This window comes from Sorex araneus, chromosome 10 (assembly GCF_027595985.1).
Source record: "Sorex araneus isolate mSorAra2 chromosome 10, mSorAra2.pri, whole genome shotgun sequence".
NCBI lineage: Eukaryota > Metazoa > Chordata > Mammalia > Eulipotyphla > Soricidae > Sorex > Sorex araneus.
This window is the reverse complement of record NC_073311.1, coordinates 23,620,056-23,642,088: the sequence shown is the minus strand read 5'-3', so window position 1 is coordinate 23,642,088 and position 22,033 is coordinate 23,620,056. Positions and strand designations below refer to the sequence as shown.

Here is a 22,033-nt window from a genome sequence, read left to right as displayed (position 1 = left end):
GACTTTAGTTGAACCACATTTGGCGGTGCTCAGGGTTTATTCCTGGCTCTGCACTCAGAGATCACTCCTCGCATGGCTGGAGTAGTGATCTTTGGTGCCAGGGATCAAACCCAGGTCAGCTTCTTGCAAGGCAAGAACCCTATCTGCAGTGTTCTCCCTCTCTCTGCAGGCCCCTTCCTGGCCGCCAAGTACAAATAATTGAGTCAGCTTAATTTCCTAAACTGATTTTCGTCCAAAATAAGACAGCTAACATATATATCAATTAGAATTTTTAAAATACAATCTGCCTCAATTGTTTGTTAATAGCCATAAATAATTACTCTGAAGGAAATAAATGTTTAATTTATTAAGAATGACTTTCCATAAGTTTGAATAGAACTGACATATTTGCAAACAGTAAAAATATTGTCACATTCTTATTCTTGTACTCGAAGTTGATTGTCTTAGTTAATCGGAATTTCCAAAATCCTCATTTCTCTCAAATAGAGAATGACAATGCAATTTCTTTCTACCCATTATAAATTTCTAAGAAACTTTGTTTCTGCCAAATAAGTTGCCAAGAAAAATCAGTGCCCAGTCAACATTAGGCATTCTTGAAATTTACCTTGTAGGGTTTTCCATTTACCAGGGCGGATAGCGCTGACCGGGGAATTTTGCCAGATCTGGTTTTGGGTAACTGTTTGACAAACACAGCATTTCGAAAAGCAGCTACAGGCCCAATGCTCTGTCTGACATGTTTTACAATTTCTTCCAGAATTCGTTCCTCCGATATGTTTATATCTAAGGAGACAGTTTCGGTGTCAACTTTGAATGAGCAGTTGATTGCAAAGAACACAAAGGAGGTGAACATAATTTCTCACCTTTTCTCAACACACACAGTGCTAAAGGGACGTGGCCTTTCAAAGGGTCTTCCTTGCCAACCACAGCGCAGTCAACCACAGTGCCATGGGAAAGGACTGACTGGAAGAAGAAGAGTCATTCATTTAGAATACATATGCACACTTATACATTGTATACACACACATTCAACTAAAAAAATATGTGCCAGAGAACATGCAATCTCATAGCTAGCTGTGTGAAATTTACTACTAGTTCATAATTAATTCACATCAGCGGGTAGGGTGTTTGCCTTGCACGGGGCTGACCAGGGTTCAATTCCTCCACCCCTCTAGAAGAGCCCGGCAAGTTACCAAGAGTATCCTGCCCTCATGGCAAAGCCTGGCAAGCTACCCGTGGCATATTTGACATGCCAAAAACAGTGAAACAAGTCTCACAATGGAGACATTACTGGCGTCCGCTTGAACAAATCGATGAGCAATGGGATGAAAGTGACAGTGATACAGTGATACATTTCTACTGCGGTGAAAAGTTAGGATCATGAAATAAATGATCACTTTATAAATTTAGGACCATTTAATAAATAATCACTTTATTATTGAATTTAATAAAGGCCAGGAAGATAGAATTTGACATCCAATGGAAACCAATTGCACTGGGCCTATCAACACAGAAAGCGGTGTGCAATTTGGTTTGAGTGATGAATACCTTAAGCATACCTTCTAGAGAATTCCAAGGCAGCACCATAACTAAACAGTGACTTTATTTTCTGTATCTGTTACTGAGCAATGGTCGGAGCATTTCTTTTTCTTCAGTAACTACCAATCCAGATAGTTTTCCAAGATTTGAAAAAAAAAGTCTGGACATGGAATGAGTGAAACCTTGTCATCAACATAAGCTCAGAGAACCATTTTCATATGCTCACATGACACTCTCAAGTGTCTTAAAAAGCAAACCTGCCCCCTAAAAACCCCGGCAGCCGCCAAATTCCAGAACCCAATGAGAAGTGCAGGTATGTGGGTTCAGTGATGGCAAATTCCAGGCATCAAGTCAGGGCACAGGCCAGTCCTTTTCATCACCCGCCTACCCCCATCCCCCGTGGGACCCTGGAGGTCACTCCCACAAACTGCCCGAGGCTGCTACTAAGTTCTGGCCATGATTCAGAGACACACAGAAGAATCTCCAAACCGAGCAGCTCACTGCAAAGATTTTTCCAGACCCAAATTATTTAAAATTTTTAAATTCCAGGAGCGCTCGACATTCTACCTACTCATGGTATATTCGATATGCCAAAAAAAGTAACAATAAGTCTCACAATGAGAGACGTTACCGGTGCCCACTCAAGCAAATCTATGAGCAACGGAATATTCATACCAAGCAAGACAAAAGAGAGTACAGGGGAGATTGTCTCCCATAGAGGCAGGGGAAGGTGGCATGGGGGGATACTGGGACCTTGGTGGTGGAAGATCATTGTATGACAAACTCAAACAGGAAACATTTGTAACTGTATCTCACAGGGATTAAAAAGTAATAAAAAATAAATAAAATTAACATTCTGAATAAAAAAAAGTAATGTGGATTTCATGCCCAACTCAATCAGTTTAATCAATAGCTGAATAAATAGCAGTACTCCTACATTTAAAAAGAAAAAAAAAGAAAAAGCAGTTTTCCTTTATTTAGAAAAAAAAAGCAAACGCATTGTCTTTTCAGACTCACAGTAGACAAAGTGGAATAACATTTTTTTAAAAAAAAGGGAACTTTAGGTTTCAACAAACCACTTCTCTTATGATGCAACTTTCTTGTTTTGAGCCACACCTAGAGCTGCTCAGTTCTACTCCTAGCCCTGTGCTCAGGGATCACTGTGGGCTGCTCAGGGAACCCCATGTGGTTCCGAAACCTACCCAGAGTGGGCTGTGTGCAAGACAAGCACCATACCACTTGCTATACCTTCTCTGGCCCTGTGTTAAGGCTTTAACTAGATGTTCAGATAAGCACTTCTCTGAGGGCTGAATATATATTTCAGTGATGCTAAACTTCTAATAAGTAGGAAAGTATATATATATATACACACACACACATATATCACGAAATCACGAATCACGAAATCCCATTAATCACCGATTTCTCGGGCGGGCCCAGTAACATCTCATTTCGTACTTTCCCTGAGATCTTAGAAGTCCATCTTGACTCGGCCCTCCCAACGATGTTGCACTGGGGGCTCTTCAGGATCAGAGGAATGAGATCCAGCTTGTTACTGGATTTTGCATATGAATACACCATGGGAAGCTTGCAAGGCTGTCCCATGTGGGCAGGAAATTCTCAGAAGATTGCCAGTTTCTTCCAGAGGGAGAAAGCTAAAGATATCATGCTCTGTGCGCATATGCTGCCTGAGCCCATGTGCTGCTTGCTCCTATGTGTCCGAGCACATGTGTCGCCTGAATCTCCCCTCTTGAGATGTGTACATTTGTGCATTCGTGTCTAGTGCTAGGATGTGTGTAGGGGCTCTCTCCACCCTTGGAGAAGTCCGCATTCTCTCTTGAGCGCGTTACTCTTACTATTCTCTCTTCCACTTATCTCTTCCTCCTTCCCTCAAAAAGCCTCTAAATAAAATCTGTTTACTTCAAAAAAAAAAAAAGATATCACGCTCTGAGAACTTGCTTTTAAGTCTCTCTCTAGATGTTGGCCATTGATGGGATTACACACACCTGGGTTCCTCTGCCGGTACCTTCATGCATGAGGCCTGTCCGAATGTGTGGAGAGGGGCCTTGTACATATATATAATATATATTATGCCTTGTACAATATATATTATATATTATGCCTTGTACATAGAGTCTCTTGCCCTCATGCCTGGCTGTCTTCCCCGGGGCCCCTCGGAGGGGGTGGGTTCCAGCTTCCCTCTCCCCCCCAGCAGAGCTCCCGGCAGCCAAAGACCACCAGAACCTAGCTACAGCCATGCTCAAGGCCTTTCTCCACAGGTTGAGACGAGCCTCATGCATGAAGGTACTGGCAGGGGAACCCAGGTGTGTGTAATTCCATCAATGGTCAACATCCAGAGACTTAAAGGCGAGCTCCCAGAAGTGATATCTTATAGCCTACTTCTCCCTCTTGGAGAAACTGGCAAGCTTCTGAGAGTTTCCTGCCCACATGGGACAGCCTTGCAAGCTTCCCATGGTGTATTCATATGCAAAATCCAGTAACAAGCTGGATCCCATTCCCCTGACCCTGAAAGAGCCTCCAGTGGGACATCACTGGGAGGGCCGAGTGGAGAGAGACTTCTAAGATCTCAGGGAAAGGATGAATGGAAAGGTTACTGAGCCCGCCCGAGAAACTGATGATTAACAGGATTTAGTGATGGTGATGCCTTGTACACATTTGGGAGGTCTCAGTCTCTCTTCATTCTATTAGTACTTTCTTAGACCCTTCTATGTTTCACCTCTGCTCATGCTTCATTCCCTCAGTGAACAAAACTGAACAAAAGTGAACAAAAAAAAAAAAGAGGATTTTTCCTATAGTTTAGAATGCAGTAGGAGAGAGTGACATTACTAAATAATGACGATTATCTAATTTTTATGAAAGCCTAGTCAGAAAGGCTCTATAAAATGTGTGTGTGTGTTTTTTTTTTGTCATACAAGAGATGTCACAAAAGAAAATGCTTGGCCAAAAGACATCAGCCACCTAGATGCTTTTCATGAAGATGTGTCCATGAAGAAGACATATTCACGGGAGCTGGAGCAGGGAGGAGGCCTGAGCTGTCATTTGTCAAGAGTAAGAGCAGGAAAAAATCTTGTAGAAGAATGTGGATGTATCTTAAAAACGAATATAAAACTAGTAGAGCCGGAAAACAGAAAGCAAGTAACAACTCAAAAGGAAAAGAAGTTGCAGATGTACAGAGGAACTGTGCTAAAATTTCCAAGAGTGAAAAGGAAAGAAAGTACCTTCAGAGTTGAGCAGATGCAACATCAGAATGGATGCTTTTTGTTGTTGTTGTTGTTGTGTATGTGTGTCAGTTCCTGACTTTTTGTCCCTCCCTCCCTCCCTCCCTCCCTCCCTCCTACCTCCCTCCCTCTCTCCCTCCCTCCCTCTCTCCCTCCCTCCCTCTCTCCCTCCCTCCCTCCCTCCCTCTCTCCCTCCCTCCTCCCTCCCTCCCTCCCTCCCTCCCTCCCTCCCTCCCTCCTTCCTTCCTTCCTTCCTTCCTTCCTTCCTTCCTTCCTTCCTTCCTTCCTTCCTTCTTCCTTCCTTCCTTCCTTCCTTCCTTCCTTCCTTCCTTCCTTCCTTCCTTCCTTCCTTCCTTCCTTCCTTCCTTCCTTCCTTTCTCTGAGTATAATTTCACCTCAGATCAGAATGGAAGCATCACAGATAAAATGTAAAGCCTTACCTTTACACACGACCAATCAGGGTTCAATCCTCAGTTCTATATAGGTCCCCTGAGCTAAGAATGATCCCTGAGAGCAGAGCCAGGGTTATGCCCTGATCACAGCTGGGTGTGACACATACCTGCCCTCTAAAAAAAAAAAAAAGGAAAATACTCCAAATGAATAATACATAATTCCCATATACCTCTTGCCTCTATATATGCCCAGATTTCCCCACTTAGAAAATCCCTCACCCATGTGCTATGTTGTTTTAATTGATAACTCAGCTCTGGCATATGGTTATATACCTTATTAATAGTTTACACTAGAGCTCTCTTTTGGCTACCTTCTATAGGTTGATGACATGTGTCTCACATTCTACCATCTTACAGTGACTTCACTGGCGTCCAAGTGCCTGGGAACTGCACATTCGTGACAAATATCCTGCTAAGCCCTGCAACCACCAATGCGTTTACTCTCTTCAAAGTATGTCTCTAAAATATGGTACATTGGAATCATACAATCTATTACCTTTTCAGACTAGTCTCATAATTCAGCGTGGACTGGAAAAATTCAGAAACATGTTGAGTTTTCATTTCATAATAAAGAATTATGATATCACAGTTTATGCAAGGAAACCATTGTTTCCTGTAGCAGACATAACTGCACAGTAACATAAAAAATAAAGATCTTAGAGATTTTTTTAAGAAGTAAAATGGAGAATTTTTTATGATAAAGTGGATGTGAAGGAAGAAGTCAAAGGACTACTTTTTTTACCTTTTTATCTTGAGCATCTAGTCAGAAGAAGTATACTTTCTAAGCCAGAAAATGCCATTAAGTGTAAAGGCTGGGTGAAACTGTCATGTATTAACTCATTAGTTGCTGGATCTGAGGCTGAGACTCTCTCTCTGTCTCTGTCTGTGTGTGTGTGTGTGTGTGTGTGTGTGTGTGTGTTGTGTGTTTGAGGGTAAGTTTCCTAGCAGCTCATGAAGGCCTGAGCCAATTACCAGGACTTTTCTGGCAGTCCAGCCAGACTGTGGTGCTCAGTCCTGCGATGTGATGCTACTCGGGCCTAGCAGTGCTCAGGCCAAGCAGAGCCGCACTCAGTGGTGCTCAGGTGCTTCTAGGGCTCTGCCTGGTGATTCTCACGAGGCACTAAGGTCGGTGTCAAACATGGGTCCTTGAGCATGCAAGACATGATACTTTTGACCCTTTGAGTTATTGCCTGAGCTGCTGGAAGACTCAATCTGCAGATGTACATTTGAAATCTTTAATGTATAGATGGAAATAAAAGCTGTGTACATAAATGCAGTACATCTGGAGAAATGATAAACTCCCTAAAAATTGTGTGTGTGTGTGTGTGTGTGTGTGTGTGTGTGTGGTAGGGGGTAGGCTTTAGGCAACACCTTGTGGTATTTTTATGGGGTAATCCTAGCTCTGTGCTCAGAGATCACTCCTGGCAGTGTGGTGTGGGATCAAATGACAGTCACTTGCATGTGTGGCAAGTACCTTACGCATTGTACTATCTCTCTGGACCCCATGAAAAAATTTTTCCATTTTTTGGGGGGATGGGGATTGGTCACACCCGACAGTGCTCAGGGCTTACTCCTGCTGGCCTTGGGGAACTACATGCCTTGCTAGGGACTGAACCCAGGCTGGCGGTATGCAAGGCAAGTGCCCTACCTGCTGTACTGTTGCTCTGGTCCCAATTCTTTTGTAATTTTGTTTTTGGGCCACAACCAGCACTGAACAGAGCTTATTCCTGGATCTGTGCTCAGGAATCATTCCTGAAGGGCTGGCGGAAGCATGCAGAGTGGCAGGGATTGAACAATTGTCTCATTTAGTATTCCCTAAAGAAAAACTGTTTTACTGGCTAACCAGACTTTTAATTACCTTACAAAAAGACATTTATTAAAGTGTTTACTCATATATACACCTCTGTTCTTGAGTTTCTAAGCACCAATTTATTGGTTCCAACATTATTTTTAAAAACTCAGTCATCCAGGTATTTTATTCCCTAACCAGTATAACTATAAGTTCTTGTTTTGATTTTGCTGTTTTGAGGGGGTGAGGGAAGGGAGGTTCCATTTAGCTGTACTCAGAGTTTAATCCTGGCTCTGCATGCAGAAGTTATTCATGGCAGAAATTTGGGGGGCCATATGTGAACCCACAGACTGCCTGGATTGGTTGCATACAAGATGAGTATCTAAACCTCTGCACTATATCTGCAGCCCTCAGACTATAATTTTAATGAGACTGAACATCAAAACTTCTATTATTTGACCGTCTTATTTTAATTATTAATTAATTATTTAATTTCACTATGATTCTAATGACAATCATAGCATTTAGAAGTGAATGGAAAATATTAACTGGATTTCAGTAAGCAACAAGAGAGAAAAATCAGAAATCCTATGTAATATAATCCCTCATCTTTTCCAAATGTGAACAATCTTAAAAAGCACAAGAATATTTTCCAGCATTAAACATAAATTCTAAATGATATGCACTACTATAGTAGCTAAAATTGCTGTATTGAACTGTTAGAAACCTTACATAAAAGAAGAGGGTAAGTTTTCTATATCAGCTCCTTAAATGATGTTTACATACCAAAAAAATTAATTCTAAATCATTAAATGGGAAATGCATCAAAATATATCTTGGCAGCATTGGTTGGACTGTCTATATGAAGCCCATCAGATGTCCAGGGGAGAGGGTAGATGGGGTAAGAAATGAAGAAATACTCATGATTCTTTTCATATAAGATCCATGAGACATCTGCTGTGAGTTGACATTTAAGTATTCCCCATGTAACACAAGTTAAAAGGTGATCATCAAGTGAAAATATGCCTAATAAAAACTTGCCATTGATGATCTCTGAAATATTGCCATTTTTGTGTAAATGTTTATGAATTTAAACAATTTCAGAGCTTTATTGGTTTAAATTACACAGGTTTTTAGTTATGGTTTTTAGTATTTAACTTAGTTTAAGGGTTGGAGCGATAGCATAGCGGGTAGGGAGTTTGCCTTGCACATGGCCAACCAGGGTTCTGTTCCTCCAACCCTCTCGGATTGTCCAACAAGCTACTGAGAGTATCTCGCCCACACAGCAAAGCCTGGCAAGCTACCCGTGGCATATCTGATATGCCAAAAACAGTAACAAGTCCCACTATGGAGACGTTACTTGTGCCCGTTCGAGCAAATCGATGAACAACGGGACAACAGTGCTACGACAGTGCTAAATTAGTTTAAATCAAGCACCCTTATACATTTCTATTTTTCTTGGTGGAAGACTGTCTCTGCAGTGGGAGAAAGACTGATTTCTAATTTCTTCTGACACCAAAATCAACTAGAAAATTGTCAGATTTCAAATCTTCATTAATATTCAGATCAGCAGTCAGGGAAATATTCAGTGATTTTACAACTATCCAAATCCAGTCCTCATTTAATATTGGATGGAATCAAAATTGCATGGCATCTTTGTTGAATACACGCTCTGTGGAAATATATTCAATCCTAAAGTAATCATGTCTAAAATAGCGAATAAAATTGCTTGCTTGGAAAACAAACAATGAAACTTTGGTCAGAATAACCTTCAGTGGCCAGAGTGATACCACATTGGGTGAGGCACTTGCCTTACATGCAGACAACATGGCTTTGATACCTGCTTCTCATATGGTCCCCAAGCCCCACCAGGAGTGATCCTTGAGCACAGAGCCAGGAGTAAGCCCAGGGCAGCACTGATAGGTTTGATCCAGAAAACAAAAAAAATAAACATGACTCCCTCCCCGCCCCATTCCCCCCAAAACTGAACCACTTTTGAATCAGCAAACTGTATGTTAATACCAATATTGGTTTAAAATGCAATATTATAACACAAAGTCCAAAGTACACTATTATGTTTAACACTCTGAAAATTAAGCTACAAGAAATAGAATGAATTCAGAAAACTCAATTTATTCCCCAAAGATGTCTTTGCATAAAAGACTCTGTCCTAACAGTGAGACAGAATTTGGCATCTAATAATTTTGGCTTGCAATAACAGAAATAGAGGATTTCAGACCCAATTTTCTTAAGAACACCTTCGGCTTCATTAGTTTCTCAAGTGTCTAGTTGGGCACCAGTCTATCAAAGACTAATCAACTGCTAAAATAGAATTATTATTTAAAGTTATAGAAGGACTTCAAATTTGTTAGGATTTGCAAGGATAATATCCCCTTACAGTTATAACAACTCTCCAAGTACTTTACTTCTTATGATGAGAATAGGCAAGAACACCGTTTACTAAAATTTTTTAATAGTAATTTTAATAGAATTTAAGCTTGATTTGTACTGTAAGTATGACAATCTGACCTGCCAAATCTTGGAGAAGCTAGAAAGCAGAGATATTTTCACCACACATAAAAACACTAGTAAAATATTGTTTTCTGAAAATGACATTTTCAGTAGGTAAAGGTCTTTAAGTCCCAATTTAAAAATAGAAGTGAGGGGCTGGAGTGTTATACAGTGAGCAGGGAGCATGTCTTGCATGAGGCCAACCCAATTTTAACCTCTGGCATCTTAGACAGTCTCCTGAGTCCAGTTATGAGTAACCCTGAGTGCAGAGTAAGTCCTGAGCAGTACAGAGTGTGATCCAAAAACTCAAAACAAACAAGAAAGTGATATTCAAAATTTACTATGGAAAATCCTGGGGAGCATTTCAACATAATGTTCAATTTGGAGCTTAATGCATGCCCTTTATGTCATCAATACAAAATTTTTATGTGTATATAAGTATTAATTTGTTAAGTAACTTTCTACGAATTGGGAAACAGCCAGTAAAGTATCTTAACTTACAACTTTTAAATTCATGCTAATTATGAGAAGACAAACCTGTAATGAACCAAGATTTTATTTTTTTTTTAGACATAAGAGTCAACCATCTCTTTCAAGGAAATGTCTGAGAAAGTTCAAAGGCTGAGAGGAGTTATGATTTTTAAGTACTCCAGGACGCATGACAAGATTTCTATTAGATACTGACACTTTTTTTCAAATTTTCCCTTTTAACTTTCTATTGACTCCCTCATCTACTATTACACATATTGAGAAGGATGTCAGTAGAACCATATTAAAACACATATATTTGAGCACTTTGATATTTTCCCTTGCATCCATAATATAAAAGAACAAACTAAAAAATTTCAAGTGCTCATAAGAGCTATGCATAGGTAATCTCCAGATTCTGATTGGAGTTTGAGAGAAATGCAGGTGAATATTGGCAGTAATCTTTGACAAGCAAGAAATTAAAAGTTCAGACAACCAGAACCACTCTTTGCCAACACACCAAAATATATTGAGCATAAATTTCAATTTCAGGTTATCAGTTCATTGCCTTGTTTTTCACTGACCCTGAATTTTGTGATAACCATCACTGATTCTAAAATATTTTGCAAATATTTCTTTTTAAAAAAATCAATTGTCCATGGGGGCTGGAGCAATAGTACAGCGGGTAGGGCGTTTGCCTTGCACGCGGCCGACTCGGGTTCGATTCCCAGCATTCCATATGGTCCCCTGAGCACTGACACGGGTGATTCCTGAGTGCAGAGCCAGGAGTAACCCCTGTGCATTGCCGGGTGTGACCCAAAAAGCAAAATTTAAATAAATAAAAATAAATAAATAAATAAATAAATTGTCCCTCTGTCTAAAAAAGGCAAACATGACAAAAAAAATTAGCCTAAAGATAAATATACTGCTAAAAGGTGACCACCTTTCAGTCTAAGGAAAGAGAAACCTTTGTTTCCACATAGTCTGATCTCACTTACCATCCAATTAAAAGATATGAAATATTTCCTTTCACTTAAACTGCAGTTTGCTTCACTTGACTTAAAATCTATTCTGGGCTGGCAAGAGAGTGGGTACAGCAGTCTCGGTGCTTGCAGGCTGCCAACATCCGTTCAGTCCTGACACCAGTAGGACTGATCCTTGAGCAGAGAGGAGGAAGTTCTGAGCACCACCAGGGCTAATTTTGGTTTATTTAAAAACATAATTAAAGGGTTTAAGAGATAGTAAGTGTAAGATAACATGGGGTTTGTCCTTTCAGCCTTGCCACAGGGAACTTAGTTTACCTTAGAGCAATGTCCTTTCTGTATAGACACAGGAAGACAGTTAATGTTACGCTTTGTAACTTGGGAGCCGATTGACTCCAATAATATTTATCCCGGGCATCTGCTCTCTCGACTCAGTTGCCCTTAGTTCGTAGCACCTGAAAAGCAGGGTTCCGACGAGGGACAGAATGGATCCAGCCAGCGCAAGCTGTGAGCTACCCTGGCATCGAAATGGGCCAGGCCAAAGCACCACAATACTCAACTGTAAGTTGAGAGCATGGTCATAGACAAATGCTGTCATGATCCAAAAGTAACGACGAGACTAGGACCCTGTTGGAGTTGGGAAGAATAACCTGGCCTGAGGACTGTGGTCTGGAATATATAGTGAGATGTCCTCAGGAAGAACCAAACTTTAAGTCTGATATATCTCTTACTGTGCTCATACAGAATGACACTGCTTTAAGGTAAACTAAGTTCCCTGCGGCAATGCTAAAAGGACAAACCCCATGTTATCCTACAGTAGAGCAGCTAAGGTGCTTGCCTTGCATGTTGTCAGCCTCTGTTCAAACCCCGTATGGCCCCCTAGGTCTCCTTAGGAGTGAACCTTGAGTGCAGAACCAAGAGTAAGCACAGCCGAGTGTGGTCCAAATAACAAAAATAAATTAAATTAAAATGATAAATAAACCGTATTCTGGGTCTGGTTCTGAAAATAACGAAACAAGTATACCACATGTTTGGGTGGAGAGATAGGCAAAAGAGGTAGAATGAATTTCTGGCATCCACAGGCCTGCAGTTCAATCTCTGGCACTACTGTCACTGTCACTGTCATGCCATTGCTCATCGACTTGCTCGAGCAAGCACCAGTAATGTCTCCATCGTGAGACTTTCTGTTAATCGTGAGACTTGACTGTTTTTGGCATATTGAATATGCCACTACAAGGCCTCCCAATCCCTGGAAATACAGTCCTAGTATCCCCAATATCACCAAGGAGGCTCCCCCAAACAAACACTTATACTAATTACACTTATACTAATTGCAATTTTAGAGTAATAATTCTAATAATATTAGTATACACATACTAATTGCATTTTTAGAGTAATAATTCTAATAATAAGATATCAAAAATATCTTGTCAGATCTTTCAGAATTTGAGAAACAACTTGATGGCAATGCCCGTTTATTTAAAGGCCTTAGTGTTTTGTTGTTAAAATTTAATTTGCTTTTTTTCCCTCATCGATCACCTGACCTGTATGTCTAAACATAGATGTTCCAATGAGCACAGACATAAAAAGCCCCAAGATATGTCTGCTGAGTCCGAGATCCAAAAAAGGAGCAGAGAAGCTGGAAAGAGAACTTCATCCTCCAGGTGAACACCCATAAAGAGACCGTATCAGGGCTGCTGGGACAGTTCGACCACAGTAGGCTTGAAACATGAGGTTTGATCCCTGATGACACATACCTTCTGCGCACATCTCCCAGCACTGCCACAGAGTTCATGGTCTCCCCTACACAGCCCAGTATGTGAGAGAACTGCAACTTGTATCACCAGAGAGCACCAGAAATTGAAAACATGTCAGCACCATGGCCAGGAATGTGAGCCCTGGTGAGCATGTGTGTAAGCACTAAGATTGTACAATCATTGCAGCACTGTTCACAATAGCCAAAATCTAGAAACAATGCAAGTGCCCTAGAACAGTTGACTGGTTAAAGAAACATTGGTACATCTACACAATGGAATACTATGCAGCTGTTAGGAGAGATGAAATCATAAAATTTGCTTATAAATGGATAGTCATGAAGAGTATCATGCTAAGTGAAATGAGTCAGAAAGAGAGGGACAGACATAGAAGGACTGCACTCATTTGTGGAGTATAGAATAACATCACACGAGGCTAATACCCAAGGACAGTAGATACAAGGACCAGGAGGATTGCCCCATAGCAGGAAGCCTGCTTCATGAGCAGAGTGGTGAAGGCAGATGGAATAGAGAAGGGATCACTGAGAAAATGACTGCTGGAGGAATTGGTAGGGATGGGAGATGCATGCAAAAAGTAGATAATGGACCAAACATAATGACCTCTCAGTGTCTGTGTTGCAAGCTATAATGCCCAAAAGTAAAGAGAGAGAGAGTATGGGAGTATGGGCAATATTGTCTGCCATGGAGGCAGGGGGAGGGTGAGAAAGGGGGGGTTATACCCGGGATATTGGTGGTGAGAAATGTGCACTGGTGGAGGGATGGGTGTTTGATCATTGTGTGATTGTAACCCAAACATAAAAACTTGTAACTATCTCATGGTGATTCAAAAAAAAATTGTATGATCCCTGGCAAGCACAGTGGCAGATTGGGTGAGCACCATAGTGAGATGTGGAGCATTCAGCAAACACCACAACCAAGAAAGCACATATATGATCCCCCAGTCATTGCAACAAACAATGATACCAAAGGGAAGAGTAAAAATTATATACACACAGGGCCCAAAATAGGACAGCAGGGATGGTGCTTGCCTTGCACTTAACCACTCCCTCGGATTTATCCCTGGTATCCTGTATAGTGCCTCCCTTCATCTCCCCCCCCCCCATACTTCCAGGATAGATTCCTGAGTGCAGAGCCAGGAGTAACCCAGGAGCACCACCAGGTGATGCCCCCAAAATAAAAAGAAAATGATATACACACAACAGTTCCCTTCTTCCTGGCTGAGCTGTAATTATCTTGTTGATAACCCACACCCTACAACCAGAACTACAGTGCTTGCAAAAGAACTACTGCCCTTCTTTCTCAACTACTGTTATGTAGAAGATCTTGTAAGATCTCCGAAGATCTGACATCCTTGTCCTGCCATAAGATTCAAAAATATTTGGAGCAAGCCAACCCAGACCCTACCAGCAGTCCCCCAGTCACTGGAAAGAAATAACTGTTGGCTTGCCTGGTCGTATACCAGGAGAATACAAGCAAAGTCACAGAGCCCCTTTCTCCTCAGGAGTGACATTCAAGTAGACCTTATAAGACCAAGCCCTGGTGACAGTGCAGGGAATAGAATATATATACCTGGTAGCCCCATTTTCCTTAAAAATGCAGACCCATTGTTAACTGTCCATATCCATGTTATTAAATTTGGATATTTTTTTCCTACTAGTCAATCTATCTAGAGCACAAGAACCCCGTGGTTCTGGTGAGTATGTGTATATGGGGTGGGGGAATTTTCCTGTTCCAATACAAAGTGGAATCCTAGAAATCAAAAGCAAAGAAAGGATTTTACAGAGAAAGGTGTTGCAGAAATAAATCAATTTAATCTGTGGATGAAGAGCTGAGCCTGCTTCAATGTTGGATATTAAGGCATTCTAAGAAAACAGAATGAGTATATCAGACTTTGTAAACACCTAATCCTGGCATAGTATTGGCCTTTGGGAATATCACAAAATCCACCAGATTAAAACTGCAAAGATTATGAAAAGTTAGATAGCAAGGAAACCAGTCCACAGCATCTGGTAGAATATGGGGTCTGATCTTTTTTTTTTATCTTTGACTTTTGAGGTCACACCAGGTGATGCTCTGGAGTTATTCCTGGCTCTGCATTCAGGAATTTCTCCTGGCGGTGCTTAGGGGACTATATGGAATGCCGGGGATTGAACCGGGTCGACCAAGTGCAAGGTTAACACCGTACCTTCTGTACTATTGCTCCAACCCAGTGAGGTCTGATCTTAACTAGACTGTCTACCTGCTAAGATAAGCAATGATAAGACTACAAACTCAGATGACTTTAACACTACCCAGAAACATATTATCTGATATTTACAATATCAAGGATAAAATTGAAAATTATTTGATCAGAAAATGAAGAAAAACTAAACACCTCTAAAGGGTTGGAACAATAGCACAGCAGGTAGGGCGATTGCCTTGCATGCTGCCAACTGGATTCGATTCCTCCATCCCTCTTGGAGAGCCCGGCAAGCTACCAAGAGTATCCCGCTTGCATGGCAGAACCTGGCAAGCTACCCATGGCGTATTCGATATGCCAAAAACAGTAACAACAAGTCTCACAATGGAGACGTGACTGGTGCCCGCTCAAGCAAATCGATGAGCAATGGGATGACAGTGACAGGGACAGTGAGGGAAAAATAAACAAATAAAAACAATATTCAAATAAAAACTGAGGCAAGTAGCTAGATGGGAAGGGCCCCCATGACAATGAATTCTTGAGAAGTAATCAAACCAGTTGTCCGTAGGCTGCAGAGGAATTAAGCAAAAGGAAAATAGAGCAAAAGGAATGAAGTCCTGATAAAACCTTCACCTGGCTCCAGCAGCTGGCCCTGAGGAGGCTGATCCCTCCCTATAGAAAGGACCAACTTCAGCAGAGATGAGAACTGCAGGAGGAGCTCTTGAAGGAGGACCTGAAGGAAATTCTCTGAAAGCTTCAAACTCCTTCCTTTGAGGACAACACCTTAGAGACTCCAGGCCAAGGCAACCACCTTAGCAATGGACTCTTACTAGGTAGAAAGCTCTCCATGGGTCAGATTTTCCTGGGAGAAACCCTATAAAAGCCAACTTAATAAAAGCAAGCAGGCATGCGCACATGCTGCCTGAGCCCATGTGTTGTTTGTGTCCATGTGTCCTGGCCAAGCACAAGTGGTGCCCACATCTCTTGATATGTGTACTTTCATATCTAATGCTGGAGTGTGTATTGAGGCTCTCTCCACCTTTGGAGAAGCCCATGATTTCTCTTTAAATCTCTCTCTCTCTCTCTCTCTCTCTCTCTCTCTCTCTCTCTCTCTCTCCTCTCTTTCTCTTTTCTTTTTCCTCTCTCTCTCTGTATCTCTCTCCGTCTTTCTGTCTCTCTCTGTATGTGGTTCCCTCCTTCTCTCCCTCTCCTTTCTCAAAAAAACTCCAAATAAAATCTATTTCTACTTTACTGCTCATCTCCTCCAGAAACTCATTTCTATGAGAAAGACAAGGGCCCAAAAGGCCTGGGTAAGGCCTAGAACTGATTTTTTTTCCTACAAAGAACAATTCCTTGCTTCAGGCTAAGTTTACAGCTCCCCAAGAAACCAAGTGGTGGGGATTAACAAGTGGTGATCAGGTGTGGCTAGCACTACTGGCGCCGGCGGGATTCCAGGTCCTTGAAATTCCAGGGATCCTCCCAGTCTATCAGTCCTAGCTTTCCCGGCTGCTCCCAGGATGGCAGAGGTTGATCAGGAGAAAATTCCTGTCTCTCCCTTCTCCGCTTCATATGTCACCCGGGGGCCCACCAGCATCAAAATCCCAAGATGACCCAAATATTAGACATTTCAGATATTTTGAAGTAACCTTTGTAAATGTGGAGGAATAAAACTTCAGTGGGTTACTCACTGCTACTGTTAAAAAAAAGAAGAAGAAGAAGAAGAAGAAGCCCCGAGCATCTTTGCATCCTCAAATGTTCAAACTTTGTGAGAATTAGACATATGGCCAGCTGCTTGTTGATCAGAACATATTGAAATTTATCTGGGAGATGACAATGGACTGGAATCCAAGACTGGAGGCCCAGAAAAAAGTTGGATGGAGAGTGGCTTGCAACCTTTCCAGGTATTTTTATGTAGTATCCAAACTCAGGACCATTTTTATGTTGTAAATACTGAGACAATCAGGGCTACTTCATCCCTGAAGAATTTTATTTACACTAAAAAGAGATGGAGTTTGCATTTAGAGCTACACAAAGAGAGCCTTTCACAGCGGGTAAAAGAAAACTGCCTCCTTAGAAATAGAGAAAATCACTATTTCTCAGCTGTAGAATGCCTTGCTACTCCTGTAGGAAACTTCTGACAAACTCTTGTGAATAATAAGATCCAGACAAATGTCACACCTAGTAGAAAGATGTCTAACCTTGGCACAGAGTAAGTACCCTACACAAATGCTCAGGATGAAACCAGCAGATGGGTCAAGCAACATGGACATACATTTATGGAAAGAATAGAAATGTATAGATACTTCAGAAAAGCAACAGAAGCTATAAAACAAACCAACCAAGAAACAAAAACCTTAAAAATTGGGGCTATGGTGCCGTCGGCAGGTCAACCTGTACCTGTGGGGTGAGTGCATCAGCAGCCTGATGGTGCCTTCATGCTTCCTAATACCCCATAATTGCCACTATGCCTCTGGCTGGACCCCAACAACTTGAGAAAATATAACCTTGGATTAAGTTTCATTTCTTATATAATGACAATAAGATCATTAGACTTCATCAGTATGAAAGACACTTTTTCTCTTATGAACAGTTAAGATAAAATGCAGGTCAGCCACAGGCTGGAAAAAACTTTACAAATCATATAGCAGAAATGGAACATGTACTCAGAAAACCTAAGGTTCTCTCAAAATTAGCAATAAGAAAGCAATCCAATTTATAAAAATGATAGACTATTTTAATAGTTAAAGTAAGAAGACATAAAAATTATAAGCAAGAATGTGCAAATATGCCCAAGGTTATTAGCCATGGCCAAAAAAGAACAAACAAAAAAGCACAATGAGATAAAATTACACTTTAGAATATTTCACAAAATAAATATAACTCTAAGTACTAATGAAGATGGAAAAGATAGGAATTCTTCAACACTGTCAGTGGGAATATAAAATAGCACAGCAACTCTGAAAAATGGCTTAGCATATAGTATGAACCTAAACATATTCTCTACTCATCAAATAACTGGTAAACTAACTATAGTTTTTATCCTAGATTAAACCATATTTTGCACAAAATGTATACGTTTGCACAAAATGTAAATGTATACATGCTTGAATGTATATGGCAGCATCATTTTTGATTGCTATGAATAAGAAATAATGCAAATATATATTAATAGAAATTGGTACATCCATACAGAATACTACATAACATATAAAAATGACATGGATGTATCATTTAAAAAATATACAACACATCTTAGAGGACTTAAAGTGCTTTTTCTAAGATAAAATAACCCTATTTCAAAATGTTACATACTGCATCTTTCCATTTCCATGTATATTTCAATGTCCATTCATTGTAGAGAAGACAAAGGCCGTAGGAACAGAAAAACATCAGTTGTTACCAGGGGTTATGAAAAAGAAGGGTTAGAATACAAAGGTGATGGTATAAGAAAATTCTTTGGGTGTTAAAATACTTTTGCTTCTGTTGATGAGTCTACAAATCTATACAAGTAGCACTGTAGCACTGTAGCACTGTCATCCCATTGTTCATCGATTTGTTCGAGCGGGCACCAGTAATGTCTCCATTGTGAGACTTGTTGTTACTGTTTTTGTCATATCAAATACACCCCAGGTATAAAAACTTACAGCATTATATAACAAGAAAGTTAAAAAAACACTTAAAACCTCTTTTGGGGACTTTGCACAAATAGCATTTAAAGAAAATTCTCAATTTAACATACAATAAACCACATCTTACACATCCCTTAAAGACAGCAAGCAAATCCGAAGGAAATCATGTCTATTTGAATGCTAGAAGCTACATTTCAAGAAGAAAATATATTTTGCTATCCCATAAATAAGATGTAGGAAGGCACTTAAAATTAGTACTATTGAGGCTTGTATAGGAAGGAGAGTGTCGAGATATAAAATGTGTTATTGTATCACTGTCATCTCGTTGTTCATCGATTTGCTCAAGCGGGCACCAGTAACATCTCCATGTGGGACTTGTTGTTACTGTTTTTGGCATATCGAATACGCCACGGGTAGCTTGCCAGGCTCTGCCACGCAGGTGAGATACTCTCAGTAGCTTTCAGGGCTCTCCGAGAGGGGATATGAAATGTAAATGAAAGAAAATGAAGAGAAAGGATATTGTAGCAACAACTTCCCCTTCAAATGAAGGGTGTCATAATGTCCCATCTAGAATCATCAATACCTCTTCAATGGCTCCAGCAGAAATCCTATGACCTGCTACATTTATCACATCATCAACTCGAGACATAACATATAAATAACCTTCTTCATCCATGTAACCAGCATCCATTGTGTCATAATATCCCTGGAAATAAAAACTAGTGTTTAGTTAACAGGTAATGTTAGAAAATATAATAGTTTATAAACTTGTTGAATATAAGTGTAATAGATTGGGTTTACTATATGTCTTTGAATTTTTAGTCATGATGTTATAGAATATATATATATATTTTATTTCAAACTCTACCTGGATCCTACTCCTCTCAGAGTAAAGAATAAATTAATGTTTGGATTTTTTTTTTTGCTTTTTGCTTTTTGGGTCACACCTGGCACTGCACAGGGGTTACTCCTGGCTCTGCACTCAGGAATTACTCCTGGCAGCGCTTCGGGGACCATATGGGATGCTGGGAATCGAACCTGGGTCAGCCGCATGCAAGGCAAACGTCCTACCTGCTATGGTCTTTTTTTTTTTTTTTGTATTGGAGCCCCACCAGGTAGTACTCCAGTCTTACTTCTAGTTCTGTCTTTCCTGATAGAAATCTAGGGGCCATCTGTGAAACTAGAATGGAACTTAGGCTTTTGCCTCAGTATTCTGTTTTCTGTATTATCTCTTTTGTTCTAGTGTGTTCTTCTAATACTAGAAGAACATTATTTAGGTATATGATGAACTGAGAATTATAAAGCTTGTAAATATGACTTTTTTTCAATATTCCCAATATGCTTCGGTATTGCAAAGTAATTTTTTAATAGATGTCTTCTTTTGTTATAATTATTTTCAAAAGCTTGGATTGGCACAAAGATTCAATAAAGTACAATAGTAAATATGACATTTGATTTTTTTAATCAACTCAAAGTAACAGCACATCTTTACTGCTACAGTAGTTACCATAGGACAGAAATCAAGAATTATAAGAAAGCAGTAAATTTTACTTCTCCTAATACTTCTAAGTTATTTTGATAGGTATACTTATGAACATGGTGACGAGATAAAAAAATCCAAATGAGCTATTATTTGTATTACTGTAAGACTCAATATGCCCATCTTACATGGGTTAATAACTATCCATTACCAGATCTGTGTGAAGAATAAATTAGATGTTGTATTTATCGAGGGAAGACCCTCATGTAACACAAGTGTTCAATAATTGGTCTTCTCTACTGTGGTTAATTCTGCAACTACCATTAAACAGATAAGCAGATTTCAAAAAATGGACTCGGGAATCAAATATGTGATTTCTAATGTTAGTTTCATCATATATCATCTACAGAAAAAAAATTTCTCATGTGTTTCGTGCTGTTACTAAGTCCCTGGATGAGAGATCAGGGTTACAAAATAAAATATAAAGTCACAGCATATTGATTATTACCTGGGACTTTGAAGGAGCTTTCAGTGTCAAAGGCGATCATTAAAATCACATGGACACACCATTTGCCATTGTCACAATGTAAGTAATCATATCAGTACTTTGATGGTTTAACTGTGACCCTTCAAGCAGACAGATGGAGTTGACTGGAGTTAACTACACTGACAAATCTTTCCTGCCACAGTCTCTCTGAGACAAGTTTAATCTTTGTTCCCAGGGTCATTTTACTCTGAGCTCTACTTCTAAAAGGAAATATTTTAAGTTCCATGTGTTTTTCTAGTTGATTAGGTTGACTGTCTTTCATTCACAAATAACAAATATATTAAACTACTATGACCCTAGTTTTGAAATGAAATTCTGAACATTTATCTAATCAAGTGCATATAGAGGTCTGAATATTTTTCATCAAGGCTGACAAGAAGGACAGCAGAAAATGATGGTAGCACCATTATGTCCTTTAATAATAACAAGTTTTTATAACCATATATCTGCCATTGAGTAATATGTAAATGACAAAAAAAGGCAACATCCTTTGTTATCCAGGCAGAAAGAGTAACTCTTAGAATTTTGAAATAACCATCTTAATTTTCCTGTAATGTTTAACTTTTGTTCTCAAGGAACATTTATTCAAAACTTTTGAAAATATGTGGCACTGTAGCACTGTCATCCTGTTCATCGATTTTCTCGAGCAGGCACCAGTAACGTCTCCATAGTGAGACTTGTTACTGTTTTTGGTATATTGAACATGCCACATGGAGCTTGCCAGGCTCTGCCATGCAGGCAAGATATTCTTGGTAGCTTGCCAGGCTCTCTGAGAAGGGTGGAGGAATCGAACCCGGGTCGGCTGTGTGCAAGTCAAACGCTGTACCCACTGTGCTTTCGCTTCAGCCCTGAAAATATGTAAAAAGAAAAAATATAATTTCTGAGGAAATTAAATGTATTTTGTTTAGAGAAGGGTAAGGAGTTAATAGAACGCAATTTATGGTAATTTCATTTTTTCTTGTGTTGGCAGTGGAATCCAAAAGACTCCTATATCCAAAATATATAGAAAGCCTCCTAAAAGTTTGAAGTAAAGGACCAAAAAGGTATTACAGAAAGTGACGGGGCTGAAGAAATTGTACAGTGGGTAAGGCGTTTGCCTTGCATGCGGCCGACCCAGGTTTGATTCCCAGCATCCCGTATGGTCCCCTGAGCACTGCCAGGGGGTAATTCCTGAGTACAGAGCCAGAAGTAACCCCTGTGCATTGCCAAGTGTGATCCAGAAAGAAAAAAAAATTACAAAAAATAAAAAAAGAAAGTGAGGTGCCTGTCTTGCAAAGAGCTGTCCTGTGTTTGATCCCTGGCACCATATGTGCCACCAGGAATGATTTCTGATCATAGATACAGCAGTAAATCCTAAGAACAGTCAGTTATGTCCTCTTAATTAAACAATTGTTTTAATTTACAAAATATTCACATGATAAAGACTAATACATTTCAAGAAAGTT

At 40.0% G+C, this 22,033-nt stretch overlaps 1 protein-coding gene across 1 annotated transcript in view; it reads right to left on the bottom strand.

The window, feature by feature from the left end:
* ACSS3 (acyl-CoA synthetase short chain family member 3) overlaps positions 1 to 22,033 on the bottom strand; it is a 186,800-nt gene that overhangs the window by 2,206 nt on the left and 162,561 nt on the right. Inside the window, exons 13-15 of the mRNA XM_055118199.1 lie at positions 19,145 to 19,267; positions 861 to 960; positions 605 to 780 (exon numbers count right to left, since the gene is read on the bottom strand). Of these exons, the coding sequence (XP_054974174.1) occupies positions 605 to 780; positions 861 to 960; positions 19,145 to 19,267 (399 nt within the window). The remainder of the gene's footprint in view (positions 1 to 604; positions 781 to 860; positions 961 to 19,144; positions 19,268 to 22,033) is intronic.